Source organism: Amblyomma americanum, chromosome 5, assembly GCF_052857255.1.
Source record: "Amblyomma americanum isolate KBUSLIRL-KWMA chromosome 5, ASM5285725v1, whole genome shotgun sequence".
NCBI lineage: Eukaryota > Metazoa > Arthropoda > Arachnida > Ixodida > Ixodidae > Amblyomma > Amblyomma americanum.
The window spans coordinates 136,329,749-136,346,499 of NC_135501.1; the positions used below are offsets into that span (position 1 = coordinate 136,329,749).

Consider the following 16,751-nt stretch of genomic DNA (forward strand, 5'->3'; position numbering starts at 1 on the left):
AAGTGGTACTCCGGTCGACGTGTGATCAGCAAAGCAGCAGCAAAAAAAGGGCCACAAATGGGCTTCTACCGCACGAGGCGGATTTAAAGTTGTTGACGGCGGAACTTATCGCTGATCCATCGGAGAAACATGAAGTTTTCGGTCTGCCACAAGAGTTCCCCCCCCCCCCCCCCCCCAGCCATACACAGAGTAGGCCGGGGCCAGACCACTTCCCAAGAAGCGAGTCCTATAAGTTGGAGCAAAGGTCGACAACTGGTGGGCCCTGTTACGTCTCGCCTACGACGCGCGGTATAGCCGGCGCGGATGCCACGGACGCCGCGGCTTCGTTCATCGCTGCCGCAACGCCTCCCGCCAAGCGCGTCCAGGCAGGTTTCAGTGCCACGTGTCGTCGTGCGTGCGTGTGTGTGTGTGTGCATGTTTTGCCCACGCTTGTCAAAGCGCGGCAGCCGGGGAGAGGAGCTCCCCAACTGGGAGGCGAGGAGGTCTGACCGGCGCCGGCCTGGCGGACGCGCCCGTCACGTCTGGACATGTTCAAGCGTCGCCGTATCGGACGCCTCTTCCCAAGCCGTTCCTTCTTGCCCTCGACTCCGAGGGTATAAAAGACAGCTGCGCCGGACGCCAAGAGGAGACTTCGATTTCGCCCTTCGAGTAACGTGGTCGCCCTGACCGGCTGCTCTTTTGAGATGCCAGAATAAACAAGTTGTTCTGTTGCCAGTCGACTCATCCTTTGCCGGCACCTTCGGATGTTTCCAGCTTTGCCCCAGGCCGCCAGGCCAACGCTACCCTTGGGGCTTGCAACCCTTTTGCAACAACTGGTTGCCAGCGGTGAGATCCCGACAACGGAGGCCAGCAGCGAAGATATGCGGTCAACTGTATGCTGAGCAGCACAACGACCATCCGGGAGCAGTGCAACGAGCCCTGTGTGATGACTGGTTGCCTGCAGCGGAACGACTGCGCTGAATTCTTGGCTGCGAGGTTTGGTGAGTGCGAGACTTTCTTCTTCTGAGTTTTGCCAGGCTTTTGTTAGTGTCAGAAACAGAGCTGGTAATTGTGGTTGTCGTTGCTGCCGGGTTAGTTTGCGGCAAGACAATAGTAGGCAGTAGAGAAAGCAGCATTCGGAGCAGCCATGGATTTGAAGTCGTTGCGCAAACCGAAATTGCTGGAGCTTGCAAGAGAGTTGGGTCTGAATGTCTCAGACAAACTCAGAAAGCCAGAACTGCTAAGGGCTATTCTTGAGTTGGAGGCTGAGGATGACGAGCTGTCGGAATGCCTTGAGACCATTGAGGAGAGGGAGCAAAAAGAGAAAGACGAGCGCGAACGTAAAGAACAAAAAGAGAAAGAGAAAGAAGAGCGCGACCGTCAACACGCTTTGGAAATGAAGCATCTCGAGGTAGAGATGGAACGCGCTCGTAATGGAAGTCAGGCACACGGTGCAGGAGAACGGGTATCGTTCAAAATGACTGACCTGATGCGGCCGTTTAAGCTTGGAGAGGACATTGGTTTGTTCCTGGTTAACTTTGAGCGAACGTGCGAGAAGCAGGGGTTCTCTCGGGAAACGTGGCCACAGCGCTTGCTCACTTTGTTACCCGCCGAGGCGGCCGACGTAGTCGCTCGCTTGAAGAGAGAGGAGGCAGAGGATTTCGACCAAGTGAAATCGAGTCTGCTAAAAAAGTACAGGCTGTCAGCGGAGGCGTTCCGTCGGAAGTTTCGGGAAAATGAAAAAGGCAGAAGTGAGTCATATACAGAGTTTGCCTACAGGCTTATGTCAAACATGCAGGAGTGGCTCAAAGAAGAGAAAGCGTTTGGTGACCACGAGAAAATTCTGCAGTGTTTCGGGCGGGAACAGTTTTATAGTCGGTTACCTGAGAACGTGCGGTACTGGGTCTTGGATAGGCCAGACGTTAGTACAGTGGCTAAAGCCGCCGAGCTAGCCGAGGAGTTTGTGACGCGTCGGGCTCGCGGAGCTAAGGACGGTCAAAAGGGTGAATTTGGCTCCAAATCTGAGAGGCCGAAGTTCACACCCATGAGAGCAAGGGGGGACACACGTAGTGCGGATGCGAGTGAAAGCAGTCCGACCGAACGTAAGGAGACGGCGGCAGCCGAAGCCGAACGCAGAAAGCGGTTCGAGGCGAGGCAAGCGCGCGTGTGTTATACGTGCCAGAAGCCGGGTCACTTTTCGGCGCAGTGTCCAGAAACAAAAACAAAAGTCGTGTTTTTGTCATTATGCAGCACTGACGAGAACATGAAGCTTCTCGAGCCTTACATGCGAGACTTCCTCGTGAACGGGAAAGAGTGCCGAGTGCTTCGTGATTCCGCAGCTACAATGGATGTAGTTCACCCCTCTTACGTAGAACCCGATATGTTCACGGGCGAGTGCGCATGGATCAAGCAAGCCGTGGAAGCTCACAGCGTGTGTCTGCCCGTAGCAAAAGTGCTTATTGAAGGACCTTTCGGAGCAATTGAGACGGAGGCCGCAGTGTCATCTATGCTGCCCCCCCAGTACCCGTACCTATTTTCGAACCGGTCCGATCACCTCCTGCGCGAGAAGGGTCTTTTGTTTGGTGAGGCTAGCGTTCAGGCCTTAACCAGATCGAGAGTTCGGGAGCTCGCTGCAAAGGCGGTAGTTGCGGGGCCGACGTTGTCGAACAATGAGAAAGGGTCGGAGGCGCAGCAAGCTGATATTCAGAGCACGTCCGAACTGAATAAAATTGAGCCTGTAGCGCTTAAGGCACCAGGTACTGGAGAGGAAATGCCCGACACGGGAAAGTTAGAAGAGCTTCCGGTCCAGCTTCCGGGACTAAGCTCAGTGACGAACAGGGAAGACACTGATCAGGTCATTAGTGACTTAATCATTAAAGCACCGCTGTCGCCTGAGCAGAAAACCGAACTACACCAACTCTTACAAGAGTTTCAAGGTCAGTTCTCTGAGAGGCCTGGTAGGACTTCTGTCCTTACTCATGATATAGAACTTACCTCGCCAGAGCCAGTACGATCCAAGGCGTACCGGGTGTCACCCCGCCAGCGAGATATTATGGAGGCTGAGGTAAAGAAAATGCTACAGCTCGGAGTTATTGAGGCGGGTGAGAGTGATTATACCTCCCCTTTGATTTTAGTTGAGGTACCGGGCAAGGAACCTCGTCCTTGCGTCGACTACCGCAGGCTTAATTCCATCACTAAGGATCAAATTTATCCGATCCCTAACATCGAGGAGCGCCTTGAGAAAGTTAGTAGCGCTCAGTTTATTTCCACCCTAGATCTTGTCAGGGGTTATTGGCAGGTTCCACTTACAGAAGAGTCTAGTAGGTATGCGGCGTTCATTTCACCAATGGGAACATTCCGTCCTAAAGTTTTGAGTTTTGGTTTGAAGAACGCGCCATACTGCTTTTCAAGCCTCATGGACAAAGTGTTGCGGGGACAGGAAGAATTCGCTTTACCGTATTTAGACGGCGTAGCGATATTCTCCGCATCCTGGTCTGAGCATATGGCACACTTGCGGGCAGTGCTAACCCGCCTGCGCGAAGCGGGCTTGACAGTCAAGGCTCCCAAGTGCCAATTAGCACAGGCCGAGGTTGTCTACCTCGGTCACGTGATTGGACAGGGTCGTCGCCGCCCCTCTGAAATAAAGGTGGCCGCTGTGCGAGACTTCCCGCAACCGCGCACGAAGACCGATATTCGGTCGTTCTTAGGTGTCGCCAGCTACTATCAGAGGTACATCCCCAGGTACTCCGATATCGCGGCTCCCCTGACGGATGCTCTAAGAAAAACAGAGCCCCAAACAGTCGTCTGGAGCGAGACAAAGGAAAGAGCTTTTAGCGCCTTAAAGAGCGCCCTAACAAGCCAGCCTGTGCTACGATCGCCAGACTACACAAAAGGGTTCGTTGTTCAGTGCGATGCTAGTGAGCGAGGCATGGGCGTTGTACTGTGCCAAAGGGACAATGGAGAAGTGGAACACCCCGTCCTGTATGCTAGTCGTAAGCTGACCTGTCGTGAGCAGGCGTACAGCGCCACAGAGAAAGAGTGTGCGTGTCTCGTGTGGGCCGTTCAGAAATTGTCATGCTACCTAGCCGGCTCGAGGTTTATCATTGAGACGGATCACTGCCCTCTCCAATGGCTGCAGACCATATCTCCCAAAAATGGCCGCCTCCTGCGCTGGAGCCTCGCTTTGCAACAATATTCCTTTGAGGTGCGTTACAAAAAGGGGAGTCTCAACGGTAACGCCGATGGCTTAAGTCGAAGCCCCTAACGTAGGAATCCGCCTCAAAGTTGTTTGTTACTGATGTTTTCTTCCTGAGGCAGGATTTTTAACATATTGCTTTTGTTTAGTGTTTCAAAGTGATTATGTGCTTTCTAGTGCAATTTTCCAATTTGTGGACGCGTTCTGAGTGCTGCTTGACTACTGTAAGGAACTAGGCAGTAGTATAAAAGGGGAAAGAGCCTGGCAGAGCTTAGTGAGGGTTGTCTCGTGCTTGCTGACTGAGCGGTTGCGTTTCGGCGTAGTTCTAACGCTTGCTGGAAACGAGCACCAAAAATGGCAACTCTCCCGAAGTGACTTTGCAGTGTCCTATGTGATCCTGAACCCGAGAACGAGGCCTTCTCTGTGCGCTGCGCTCAAGCAACGTCGAGGGACGACCGGTTTCGATTACGAGCATCATCGAGCGACATCCCTCTGGACAGCGGATGCAGTCCCCTGACCATCGGGATCTCCTTCTCCCGGCGGGGCGGTCTGTTACGTCTCGCCTACGACGCGCGGTATAGCCGGCGCGGATGCCACGGACGCCGCGGCTTCGTTCATCGCTGCCGCAACGCCTCCCGCCAAGCGCGTCCAGGCAGGTTTCAGTGCCACGTGTCGTCGTGCGTGCGTGTGTGTGTGTGTGCATGTTTTGCCCACGCTTGTCAAAGCGCGGCAGCCGGGGAGAGGAGCTCCCCAACTGGGAGGCGAGGAGGTCTGACCGGCGCCGGCCTGGCGGACGCGCCCGTCACGTCTGGACATGTTCAAGCGTCGCCGTATCGGACGCCTCTTCCCAAGCCGTTCCTTCTTGCCCTCGACTCCGAGGGTATAAAAGACAGCTGCGCCGGACGCCAAGAGGAGACTTCGATTTCGCCCTTCGAGTAACGTGGTCGCCCTGACCGGCTGCTCTTTTGAGATGCCAGAATAAACAAGTTGTTCTGTTGCCAGTCGACTCATCCTTTGCCGGCACCTTCGGATGTTTCCAGCTTTGCCCCAGGCCGCCAGGCCAACGCTACTTTTGGGGCTTGCAACCCTTTTGCAACAGCCCCCACACCAGAGACTGCTCTTGTACCAATTTAGGTTTGGTCATCCTCGGGCCTGAAAGCCCTCCCATCGAGTGTGGCGGGCTGGTCCACTACTGCCACCCCGTTGGTCGTGTCTGGGTCCAACCCAGGAGCGTCGGATAGGCGGGGTCGCTACTCCCCGTGGTGCGCTTCCGTACTGCGCACCCCTGCCAGACGCCGAAGCGCCCTCGACTTCGGGTAATCTCTTCGTGCCGCACTCCAAGTGAGACCGATTCTACCAAATTTTATTAAGCGTCTTGGCTTTGACGCCGGCCCAGGTGTACTAAGTCAGGACCTACCGCCTACGTACCGGGAAGTGCGAGTGTGGGCTTCATCCCACACCCCTATGGTCTCACAGCAGTACTACTCACAGGCTCTCAAGGAACGCAAGCGCCAGTCCTGCTTTCGCTTCGTCCTCGGTCTCTTCGCCTACTGAGACGCCCGCAGGCCTCAGCGTTTCCCAGAGATGGCCCTGGTTGCCCGGAGGGGAACCGAGGACAGACCCAAGCAGCGCTCCCGAGTGATGGTAGGGCTCGGGTTACACAGGGACGCCCCTACCCCTGATGACTTTAGTCAGCGGGGATTTCCCTGCAGCGTATTCGCTTGAGACTTAGCCACAGCAGCCTATACCTGAGCTGCCGTGGCGTATGAACTCTCTCGCTTTCGGTGAGAGGGTCACCACAGCCCTTCCCAGGTTCACCAATGACAGTCGCCCCCAATAGACTGGGTTACAGGAGCACGCAACTGCTCCCGGCGTTACGCCTAGGGCCCTCATCGCCGAGGCCCGCCGCCCGCTGGGTTACAGGAAGACGCTACCCCTCCCACGGTTACCCGGCCTGGGAGCATCTCACGTACTCCACAGCCCCGGTCGCAGACTTAGACTACGTCCAGGGAGCCAAACCCTCCGGTTCGGCCACCGAGAACAGACGGCCCAGTCAATCCAGCCCATCATCAGCGAAACTGCCAATGTTCTGGTTGGGGCCGCGGATCACCACCTTCCAAAAACCGTCGGCCCCGAGGCGCCGTACCCCTTTTACGGAGCACGAATTAGCCCTATTTTCAGTAGGGCCGCCTCGGGTGAGAGCTCACCCATGTTACTGAGAACCCAACCTCAGCCAGCCTTCGGCTTGCTTTACAGGCTCACGCCAACCGAGCCCGGCTATTGAGACGGAGAACTTATGCAACACAATCTCCGTCTCTCTTGGACTACTCTTAGCGTTACCCAGGGCTCACCACGAGGAGGTAGTAGTCCGTCAAGCCCCAAGAAGTTTTCGGTCTGCCACAAGAGTTCCCCTCCCCCCCCCCCCCCCCAGCCCTACACGGGGTAGGCCGGGGCCAGACCACTTCCCAAGAAGCAAGTCCCATAAGTGTCCTCTTCCTGGCACGGCAGCCAGGAAGAGGACACTGACTTTCGGTACCGCCATTCGCCGCGCGCTCGCCGCTGGGTCTGGAGAGGCTGTAGCGCGGCTGGCCACTTGCCGCCACCCAAGCACAGGCGCATACACAGTCACCGCTGGCTTCGTCTATAGTGCACTGCAGCTTACTGGGAGCAAGGCACCAACGGGGGCAAGCTAGCTGTATTTTTTAAGGAATAAACGCGCCCCACACTAGCCATGTTCGTAAGCACACCCTCTGTCACGCTAAGAGATGAAACAAAACTGAAGGAGGGTACGGATCTGACACAGCTGGTGCACTTTAAACAGAAAGGAGTGAAAATGGAGTAAACTGTCATTATTGTATACCTGTTCATACGTTGACCAATTGACTTTGTTTTATAAGCCTTGCTGTCAAGTCGCTGCCAAGCGAAAGGGGGCTGCGGCTTTGTCAAGCTGTATCTTGCAGCTTTTTCTGCGCCTCCGCTGTCTGTACCTTTTAAGGCAGAAATAAAAATTTGATTTGATTTAATAAAAGCGAGTGCACGCTAGAGTACAACTTACTCCATTTTCACTCCCCTATAGGCGTGTTTCTGTTAGGAATGTGGCAATGAGTTTACTTGAATTCATTGAACTGAGCATGCGCATCCACTGTATTAATGTATACATACCTCCTCTTCCGAATAAATCCAGTTAACTGCGCGCTTGTCATTACGTCGTTTCGTCTTGTCTAATTCTATAGTGTGGCGCGTTTACACCGTAAAAAATGAAAAAAAGCTCTCTGGGCTTTCAGAGGCGCATTATGCTTGAGCATGGTCAGTGTTACTTTCCCTGACATCGTCATGTGGGAGCTGAAGGGCGAGAGGGCACGCGAGCGTGACAATGTAAGGAATGGCGTGACAAAGCAGGGAGGCGACTATCCCCCCGCAGTGCGGGGAGGCGACTATCCCCCACAGTGCAGGGAGAGGACTATCCCCTTTCATCTACCGCCTCTGCTCACAATGCAGGGAGTTGCGTGGCAAAGCAGGCAGGTGCCTATCCCGGATAATGCAGGGAGGGGACTATCCCCTTTCAACCGCTACTCCCTGCTCACAATGCAGGGGGTTGCGTGGCAATGCAGGGAGGCTACAATCCCCAACAATTCAGGGAGTGGACTATCCCGGACAATGCAGGGAGGGGACTATCCCCTTCCATCGGCCGCTCCCTGCTCACAATGCAGGGAGTTGCGTGGCAAAGCAGGCAGGTGCCTATCCCGGACAATGCAGGGAGGGGACTATCCCCTTTCAACCACTACTCCCTACTCAAAATGCAGGGAGCTGCGTGGCAAAGCAAGGAGGCTACAATCCGCAACAATTCAGGGAGGGGACTATCCCCAACAATGCAGGGAGGGGACTATCCCCTTTCATCTGCCACTCCCTGCTCACAATGCAGGGAGTTGCGTGGCAAAGCAGGCAGGTGCCTATCCCGGACAATGCAGGGAGGGGACTAGCCCCTTTCAACCGCTACTGCCTGCTCACAATGCAGGGAGTTGCGTGGCAAAGCAGGCAGGTGCCTATCCCGGACAATGCAGGGAGGGGACTAGCCCCTTTCAACCGCTACTGCCTGCTCACAATGCAGGGAGTTGCGTGGCAAAGCAGGCAGGTGCCTATCCCGGACAATGCAGGGAGGGGACTAGCCCCTTTCAACCGCTACTCCCTGCTCACAATGCAGGGAGTTGCGTGGCAAAGCAAGGAGGCTACAATCCCCAACAATTCAGGGAGGGGACTATGCCCAACAATGCAGGGAGGGGGCTATCCCCTTTCATCTGCCACTCCCTGCATTGTCGCTAGCAGGTTCGTGAGAATAGGCCGTCACCATTGCCTGAAAGGGGGTCCTTCCACGTAAAAAAGCCGCTTTCTTCTTGATCTGTATACAACTATAGCTGGCAGAGTAAACAGATTGATTGCCTTGTCTGCTCAGATTGATTTTGAGTCTCGTGAACTTTTTTCTGTAAAGCGCGCCCCTTTCCACTTTGCTTGACATCCGGCATGTGCTAACCTAGAATTGGTCCATAAGCGGTGATGCAGCCTCTCATTGCATAAGCGACATGAAAAGATTAGCTCATTTGCGTCATAATTATACCGGATGTTTCAGCGAAGCCGATTCAGAATTTTTATAAGTAGGCTTTTTGAGGTATGAAGGCTGCTTTTGCGGCACAATAATACCTGATTTGGCGAACATCAAAAACATATAAGTAATGTCAACTAGTTAGCCGCTTAACTAGTTTCTGATGATTAATTTTTAAACTGTCACAGTTAGGCTACTGGTTGCAATTAGAGATTTATAGCCAGTCGTTAGTAATAGCCATATCGGTTTTTAGAATTTCGAAAATGCGATTACCCTTGCCGCTATGACTCAATCAATTTTGGCTACATCGTGTCAAAATCCATGCCCTTTCGTAAAGCATGCATGCAAACAAACCAACCGCCGTGGTGGCTCAATAGTTAGGGCGCTCGGCTACTGATCCGGAGTACTCTGGTTCGAACTTGACCGCGGCGGCCGCGTTTTGATGGAGGCGAAACGCTAAAGGCGCCCGTGTGCTGTGCGATGTCAGTGCACGTTAAAGATCCCCAGGTAATGGTCGAAATTATTCCGGAGCCCTCCACTATGGCACCTCTTCCTTTCTTCTCTGAGTCCCTCCTTTATCCCTCCCCTTACGGCGCGGTTCAGGTTTCCACCGAGATGTGAGACAGATACTGCGCCATTTCCTTCCCAGCAACCAACAACCTTTTTTTTTTTTCAATTTTCAAACCAACCCCTCCGGTGCACGGTAGTTTAAATTGCCAAATTTTGTCGAGCCACAGCGCCTGGGGTAATCGCGTTTTTGAAATCCTAAAAACTAATATGGATATTACTAACGACCAGCTACAAGTCTCTGACTGCAACCAGTAGCCTAACTGTTATAGTTAAGAAGCTATCAGAATTTAGTCGAAGTGGCTAACTAGTTAAAATTATCAACATGTTTTTTTTATGTCCGCCAATGCAGGTATTATTGTGCCGCAGAAGCCGCCTTCATACCTCGAAAAGCCTATTTTTAAAATCTTGGTTCACTTTCGCTGAAACACATGCTATAATTTGCCCTTATATATGCCACCCGTGCGAGCGATCGCTTCTTGTCGTTCTGTGTAAACTTGCAGATCAACATGGAGACGTTCTTGAACAGCCGCGTGCTGTCGGACGTGGAGTTCATCCTGCCGCCCGGAAGCGACCGGATTCCGAGGACCGTCAGAGCCCACAAGCAATTCCTGGCCATGACTAACGAGGTGTTCTTCACGAAGTTCTTCCTCAACGAGCCCGACGAAAGCAAATTCTATATCGACGACCTTCATCCGGATGGGTTCTACGGATTGCTGAAGTGAGCCTCCGCTTCGCGCATGAGCACGCCAGCATCCATACCCAACAATTCTGGACAAAGGCATTTCTTAACGGGAAAGCGTTCATGAGCGCAGTTTTTCATATATTGTAACATTTCACTATAACAATCGATATGCCTGGAGATCTCCGGGTGGCAGGCTTGCGTTTTTCTGCTATTAACGTTTTTTGCTATCGTGAAAAGCATTCCCCATTGCTTTTCTATGCCAGACTTAACTGCTCGATGTAAGCGCTGAAAACACCACAAAAGAAAGTTTTTGCTACATATCGGAAGAAGAATGGACCACTACCATCAATATTTATATACGAGTACCTTACAGATTTTCAGTGTTCAAAATTTCTGTCTAGGAATGTTGGGCATGCATTAAGATTAAAGTACATGATAGTGGTATTTTGCCGGCACTGAGCTATGGGACAAAAACAGAGGCTAACTAAAAGGCTTGAAATGAAGTTGAAGACAGCGCAGTGAACTACGGAAAGGGAAAAGACAGGTATGACGTCAAAATACAGAAAAAGCAGATTTGATCACGGAACGAACGCGACTTCATGGCAGCGTACCTAAAATCAAGAAGGTGGAATGGGCATGGGCAGGGCATTCATTGCGACGGCAGGCTAATCGATGGTTCCTTAGGGTAATGAATGAATCCCAATAAGAGAGGACAAACATAGCAGATGGCGTCAGAGGGTCTGGCGGGCGGATGAGGTCATGAAGTTTACGATAATAATGTTACTGTAATTGACACAGGAGAGGGTCTTTTTTGGAGCTGAATGGCGGAGGCCTTTGTCTTGCAGTGGACATAGCTGGGCTAATTATGACACTGGCAGTGATGACGATGACAACACTCCGCCCCATCCACATTCGCTCAGCAGTAAGACGCTACGGTTTCTACGCATTAATTGCTGATGCATCAGCACCAGCGTTAAGTGGAGGCTCGAGCCTCCACTTACCAATAAATGCCTCCGGCCGCCCTGTCAGATGTCAATCACGGAGAAATAACTAAGTTTTCTAGTTGTGTCAGGTCGTTATTCTTTTACCCGTTGCGTGTACAAGAGTGGAACCAGTAAGTACAGTCTTTGCAAAGAGGGTACATTGATATGGAAAGTTAGTACGCGTTTTGTTATGTGGGTTTGCTCAGAACACTGGCAATCTGCTCACTCTAAATTAAGTGGCCGCTGCGGTGGCTCAGTGGTTATGGCGCTCGGCTGCTGACCCGAAAGACGCGGGATAGATCCCGGCCGCGGCGGTCGAAATTCGATGGAGACGAAATTCTAGAGGCCCGTTTACTGTGCGATGTCAGTGCACCTTAAAGAACCCCAGGTGGTAGAAATTTCCGGAGCCCTCCACTACGGCGTCTCCCATAGCTTAATTATGTCGCTTTGGGACGTTAAACCCCCATAAACCATAAGCCAAACTATAATTTTAGCATCCTAAGGTATTCATGTAGCTTGCTCTCTGCTGTTGCGGTTGTGACTTGCGGGTGACACATCGTGCGTAATATTACTTAATGTAACCACAAGTGGAAATGCCTACACTTGTATGGTGCCATGGCCCTTAATGGATTTTGTACGTGATGTGTCGAAATGCATGTGCACGTTTCCGTGCTAGCCTCTGCTAGCCTGATAGAAGCATACGGTATTGACGAATAATGATGTGATATTGACGAATAATGATAACTGTAATAGTACTTAACAGCAGCCAGCTGCCAGATGCACCGAGGGTCGCGAAAGTCTGATAACAACGCAAGAAAAATATTGGCGCTTTTAAATCTTGTAAACGTAAGTCATCATCAGCTCGACGAATGAAGCTTTGCTTCATATGTTGTAGACATAGAATTTTTGATGAGAATACAATCACAAATATCTGGCTTTGTGGCCTGCAGGAACCTTCCTGGCAGCTCATGTCCGATGTAATTCATGGGCAGTACATACGTGATCCGAATATAGTTGGTTTTGAAAGTCTCTTATGTTCGAGCGCAGCTGCCGGGAACCTGGCGCCATCTGGTGCCCTCGTGGCGATCTGCACATGCGCACTGACGGCGCGCGGGCTCCCGGTGCTGCGGTAACGGTAACGCAGTACACGATATGCTAAAGGTGTCTAATATTAATCTTAGCTTTCAGCAGGCCACTAAACCGGACTTAGACAACACCTCGGGTAGAACTCAAAAACCGGTACGGCAGTAACGTGAGCCCATTCGAAACGCTGTGCACAGCAAGTAACGGCGTCTACATCCATCATTGATTGATTGATTGATTGATTGATTGATTGATTGATTGATTGATTGATTGATTGATTGGACGAGTGAGTGAGTGAGTGAGAGTGAGTGAGTCGACACAATGGCGTCCTGGCGAGACGCTGTGCCTTATACCCGCTGTCGCTCGCAGGTACCTGTACTCCGGCGAGTTCAAGCCAAGCTCCTTCGAAGAGGCCATGTTCACCCGCTTGGCGGCCAAGCAGTACCTTGACCTGGACCTCATCGACGCTTGCGACAGGTACATCGCGGAGCACCTGACGCCGGTAAGGGTGTGCCCGCTCTTGAACAGCCTGGAGACCACGGACATCGGCCTCGTCGATAAGGCGGCCATCGAGATGCTGAAAAATAGCGGCGCTGCAGTGCTGCATTCAGACACGTTCGTCGAGTCCAGCGACGACACCCTGAAAGTCATCCTAGAAGTGGTGGCCGGTGTGCCGGAAAAACTCGTGATCGAGTCCGTACGACGATGGGCGCTGGAGAAGCGTCGCAGGCAACTGTACGCCGACGGGACCCTGATGACACTCGAAGAGGCGATGCGGCCTTTCTTGCCGCAACTGCGCTTCCTGAACCTAAGTCCGGTAGATTTCGTCAAAGGTCCTGGTTCGTGGGAGCTGCTCAGGGACAGTGAGAATTACCACATCCTTGGGAACCTCATCGATCCCGCCTCGTTCCGCCTTCCGGATTGGACTAACCATGAATACAATGCTCGAAGCCAGTTCCACCGTCCCTACAGAGTCGCTTCGCCGTGGAGGCCTGAGACAAGACTGCCGCCCAGTTCTGCAAACTCTATTTCTAGCAGAGACAGCGAGTGATGGCGTGGCTTGGAAAAGATGTTGCTCCGCAATTTTGCGCACGTTACGGGAAGTCATGGATGTACGCCTGTTTTATCAATAAAGGAAAGTCCGAGTAAAAAGAAAAAAACTACGAATCGCCTTACGTTGCGCGGTAGGCAGTGAGCACTGAGACACCGCGCTAAACAACCTCTATACACTGCTATTAGAATGTCTTTTGAACAAGACCCAGACAAAACGATGAAGTAAAAAAAAAACATTTTATTTCTGTTACGTCTTTTTTCAGTAGAGATCGGATACAGACTAGCAGGGAGGCCATTGCCGCTCAACGTTGTCTCGAGATGGATACCGCGCAGCCACTGATGGATCGCTTGCCCCTTTCATCTCTCTTTCTGTAAGACATTCCTCCTCCAGCGTGACGCAGTCATCTAAATGCGTGGGGAGGGGTCGTTGACGCCTCTAGGACTAGGTGGTTGCGCTCTCTTCGAAGCCTGCACTACGGGGACGTAATTCATAACTGCACGTTGCAGATTCCTCGGATGCCTGAAGTGTTCCTGGGGCATCAGAACTTCTTGAAGGAACGCCATGTTCGACACACTGTTGATGGAACCGCAATCAACAGCTCTTCCTCTTTGGATGTCCCACAAGGGAAGTGTTCACATTCACAGCTGGCAGGACGTCTTCTGAATTGATCAACATAACGTCGCCATCGACGGCAATCCTTGATCACAACTAAGTACGACACGAACCCCTTGACAATTAACATTTACAATGTCAGGCAACCACTAGGGCCCTAACAATCCAGCCAATAACACATCAAAAAAAATTATGTCGTCACTAGGGAGTTTTTGAAATATTTTTGGTGATGTTCTGGTGGTAACAACAGAGTTTTCTGTAGCCTTGTGGTGTGCTTGTCATAGCGACAGAACTACAGAAAAACACTTCTGTATTGCAGAAATATAGTACCGTACTACAGAAAAATCTGTGGCTACGACAAAATTGACAAAAGACTATCAAAATTTGGGCACGATTTCTGATGTTCTTTTCGACCGGGAAGTAGATGTGCACAAACGCTTGGACCTCCACGTCGAACAGTCGCACTGCGTGATTACGGCGCTGTATCACCTGTTCTTGCTTCTGCAGCTCGCCGGTAAATCGGAATGCAAGCGTTCCAACACCGTTGCTAGTTTCCTGCACATGAGCAGTTCAGCTGGGGTCTTGCCTGCCGTAGGACGAGAGAAGGGTAGTCAAGGTGGACACCTTTCACTGGGAGAAAGGGAGACGCGAGACACGAATAGGAAAGGGTGAAGAACGCAATCACAATCTGCGGTATACATGGGTCACCACAAGCCTTGCCAGACGCGTGTCTACGTTACCTATCCAGCTATGCGCAAGAGCACTCCCTCGGTTTCGCGCATCATTCGAAGAGGGGTGACACAGCGCAATGCGCCGTATATAGTGTCTGGACATGAAGCTTGAGAACTCTTCGGAACAAAGAGAAGTTCCTTTAACAAACGAAAGTTTCTGGAGATTGGTCGGTAGCAGAAAGAAAACGAAGCTTGCCACAAACTGTAGCTGCTGACATGGAAACCAATCGGCACATTTCCAACCATATTAAAGGGGCCCCGAAACACATTTTCAGTGCATTGCTTTGCCTGTTGGTTGCATAGAATGAGTTATAGCGATGCTATTGGCATCGGTCGTACCACGTATACTACGGTTTTAATATTTTAATTAGCTCGCAAAAACAAATTCGTGGCGCTGACGGTGTCACCATAGAGTGTCGGTTTTTAGCAGCGGATATGACATCACTTCGTGGGCGCTTGGTGATTGGACAGAGTAAATATACTGCAAATTGTGTTAATAACAAGAGATACGTTTTGTCAAGTTTTTGTGCTTTATATTACATTAATAAAACCAACTTGTTTGCCCTAGATAAAAGCACTGTAAAGCAAGTAAAACAAAAATACACCACTAGAGGCTCTGGCTACTTTTTGCATCGAAGGACTTTCCGCCTCTCTGTAAACATCCTACGACCTAGCACTAAACACTTATGGCTACTCTCTATGTATCTGAGAGCGGCTTTGCGGAATCGATCCGATCGAGCCATTGCACTCTATAAGCGTTCGTTTCGGTCCCAAGGAAGGATGTGTTCGTTTCACATTTAGCAGGCAGTGGGCATAGTCAGCTTGTGGAGGATAACCAGGCGGCGGCGCCACACGTTCCCGTCAATAGCGCGCGCTCCTTGCTCGCCGTCACCAACCAGCGCGCTAGGACCGACGGGCGATGGCTGGCGGTAAGCAGTAGCGGTACGCGCTATGCTAAATGTATCTGATATCTTGCGCAGGCTGTCACACCGTCGCAGTATCTCGCGCTCGAGTTCGGATCCATAAGTAAGGGAATTTCACGTTCCCTTCGGCGCCATCGACGTGACGATGAAGCATCGCTGGGTCAGCTGGGCGCTTACATAGTTGTTGTAAGCATGCATTCGGCGCTGCCAGCCTTGGCACGAACGAGTTACAGAGAACAGGCCACCATGGAGTGCAAACTTCCGCCACTTGCTCAGATGGGCTATTTTGATTGGTCGCACTAAGTGTCGTCATTGGGAGAGTGAAATGGGAATGGGAAGCTAATAATAATAATAATAATAATGAGAAGAAGAATATAATAATAATATTAATAAAAATAATAACTGGTTTTGGGGGAAAGGAAATGGCGCAGTATCTGTCTCATATTTCGTTGGACACCTGAACCGCGTCGTAAGGGAAGGGATAAAGGAGGGAGTGAAAGAAAAAAGAGGTGTTGTAGTGAAGGATTCCGGAATAATTTCGACCACCTGGGGATCTTTAACGTGCACTGACATCGCACAGAACACGGGCGTCTTAGCGTTTTTCCTCCCTAAAACGCAGCCGCCGCGGTCGGGTTCGAATCCGGGAACTCCGGATCAGTAGTCGAGCGCCCTAACCACTGAGCCATCACGGCGGGTGGGAATGGGAAGCTGAGGGAAAAACGAGTTGAGGGCAGCATTTCGTTTGCTTGTATTTTGAAATTTCTTCATTGAATAAATCCCGTTCCTATGCATCGATTCTCGTAATTATTTTTGAGTCAGCATCTGTGTGACATAAAGAATCCATCTGAAGCGTAACCGGCATCCGTTCAAGCGGTGTTTCGCATCCCCTTTAAGGGAGCGCCCACGACAGTAAGGAAGTCATTGCCTTGAAAACATGCATGGTAAAAATAATTTTGGAAATAAGTTAAATTAGATTAATAGTTACCTCTAAAATTCGCGCGAATGTAATTAATCCTCAGTCCCCTTTAATGGTGAGGGCCAGAGAGGAAATAAGAAAATGAGCGCATTTGGCACCTCTGCCGATGAGTGGTAGTGGTGAATAGGGAATAATCAGTTTTCTAACAAAGTAATGGACCTGAAGATGTCATCTATGGCAGACACAATCATAGAGATGTATTGCAAACGATCGCTAGTCGAAGAACAGTTTTACTGTAAGAACGATGGGAAAAGTTCTAGCACACAATGCTCGACATATATTTTGAAAGTTGATTTGTAGTTACGATTTAATCATTTTAATAATGCTTAGAACACAATAAAGGAATGTTTAGTTAGAACATTACAC

At 51.1% G+C, this 16,751-nt stretch overlaps 1 protein-coding gene across 2 annotated transcripts in view; it reads left to right on the forward strand.

The window, feature by feature from the left end:
• Positions 1–13,250, forward strand: part of LOC144132723 (BTB/POZ domain-containing protein 6-like) — a 29,671-nt gene extending 16,421 nt beyond the window's left edge. For both annotated transcript variants that reach the window (XM_077665331.1, XM_077665332.1), the window contains 2 exons: positions 9,842–10,059; positions 12,459–13,250. In XM_077665331.1, the coding sequence (XP_077521457.1) occupies positions 9,842–10,059; positions 12,459–13,140 (900 nt within the window). In that variant the 3' untranslated portion in view covers positions 13,141–13,250. The remainder of the gene's footprint in view (positions 1–9,841; positions 10,060–12,458) is intronic.
• The last annotated feature ends 3,501 nt before the right edge of the window (positions 13,251–16,751 follow it).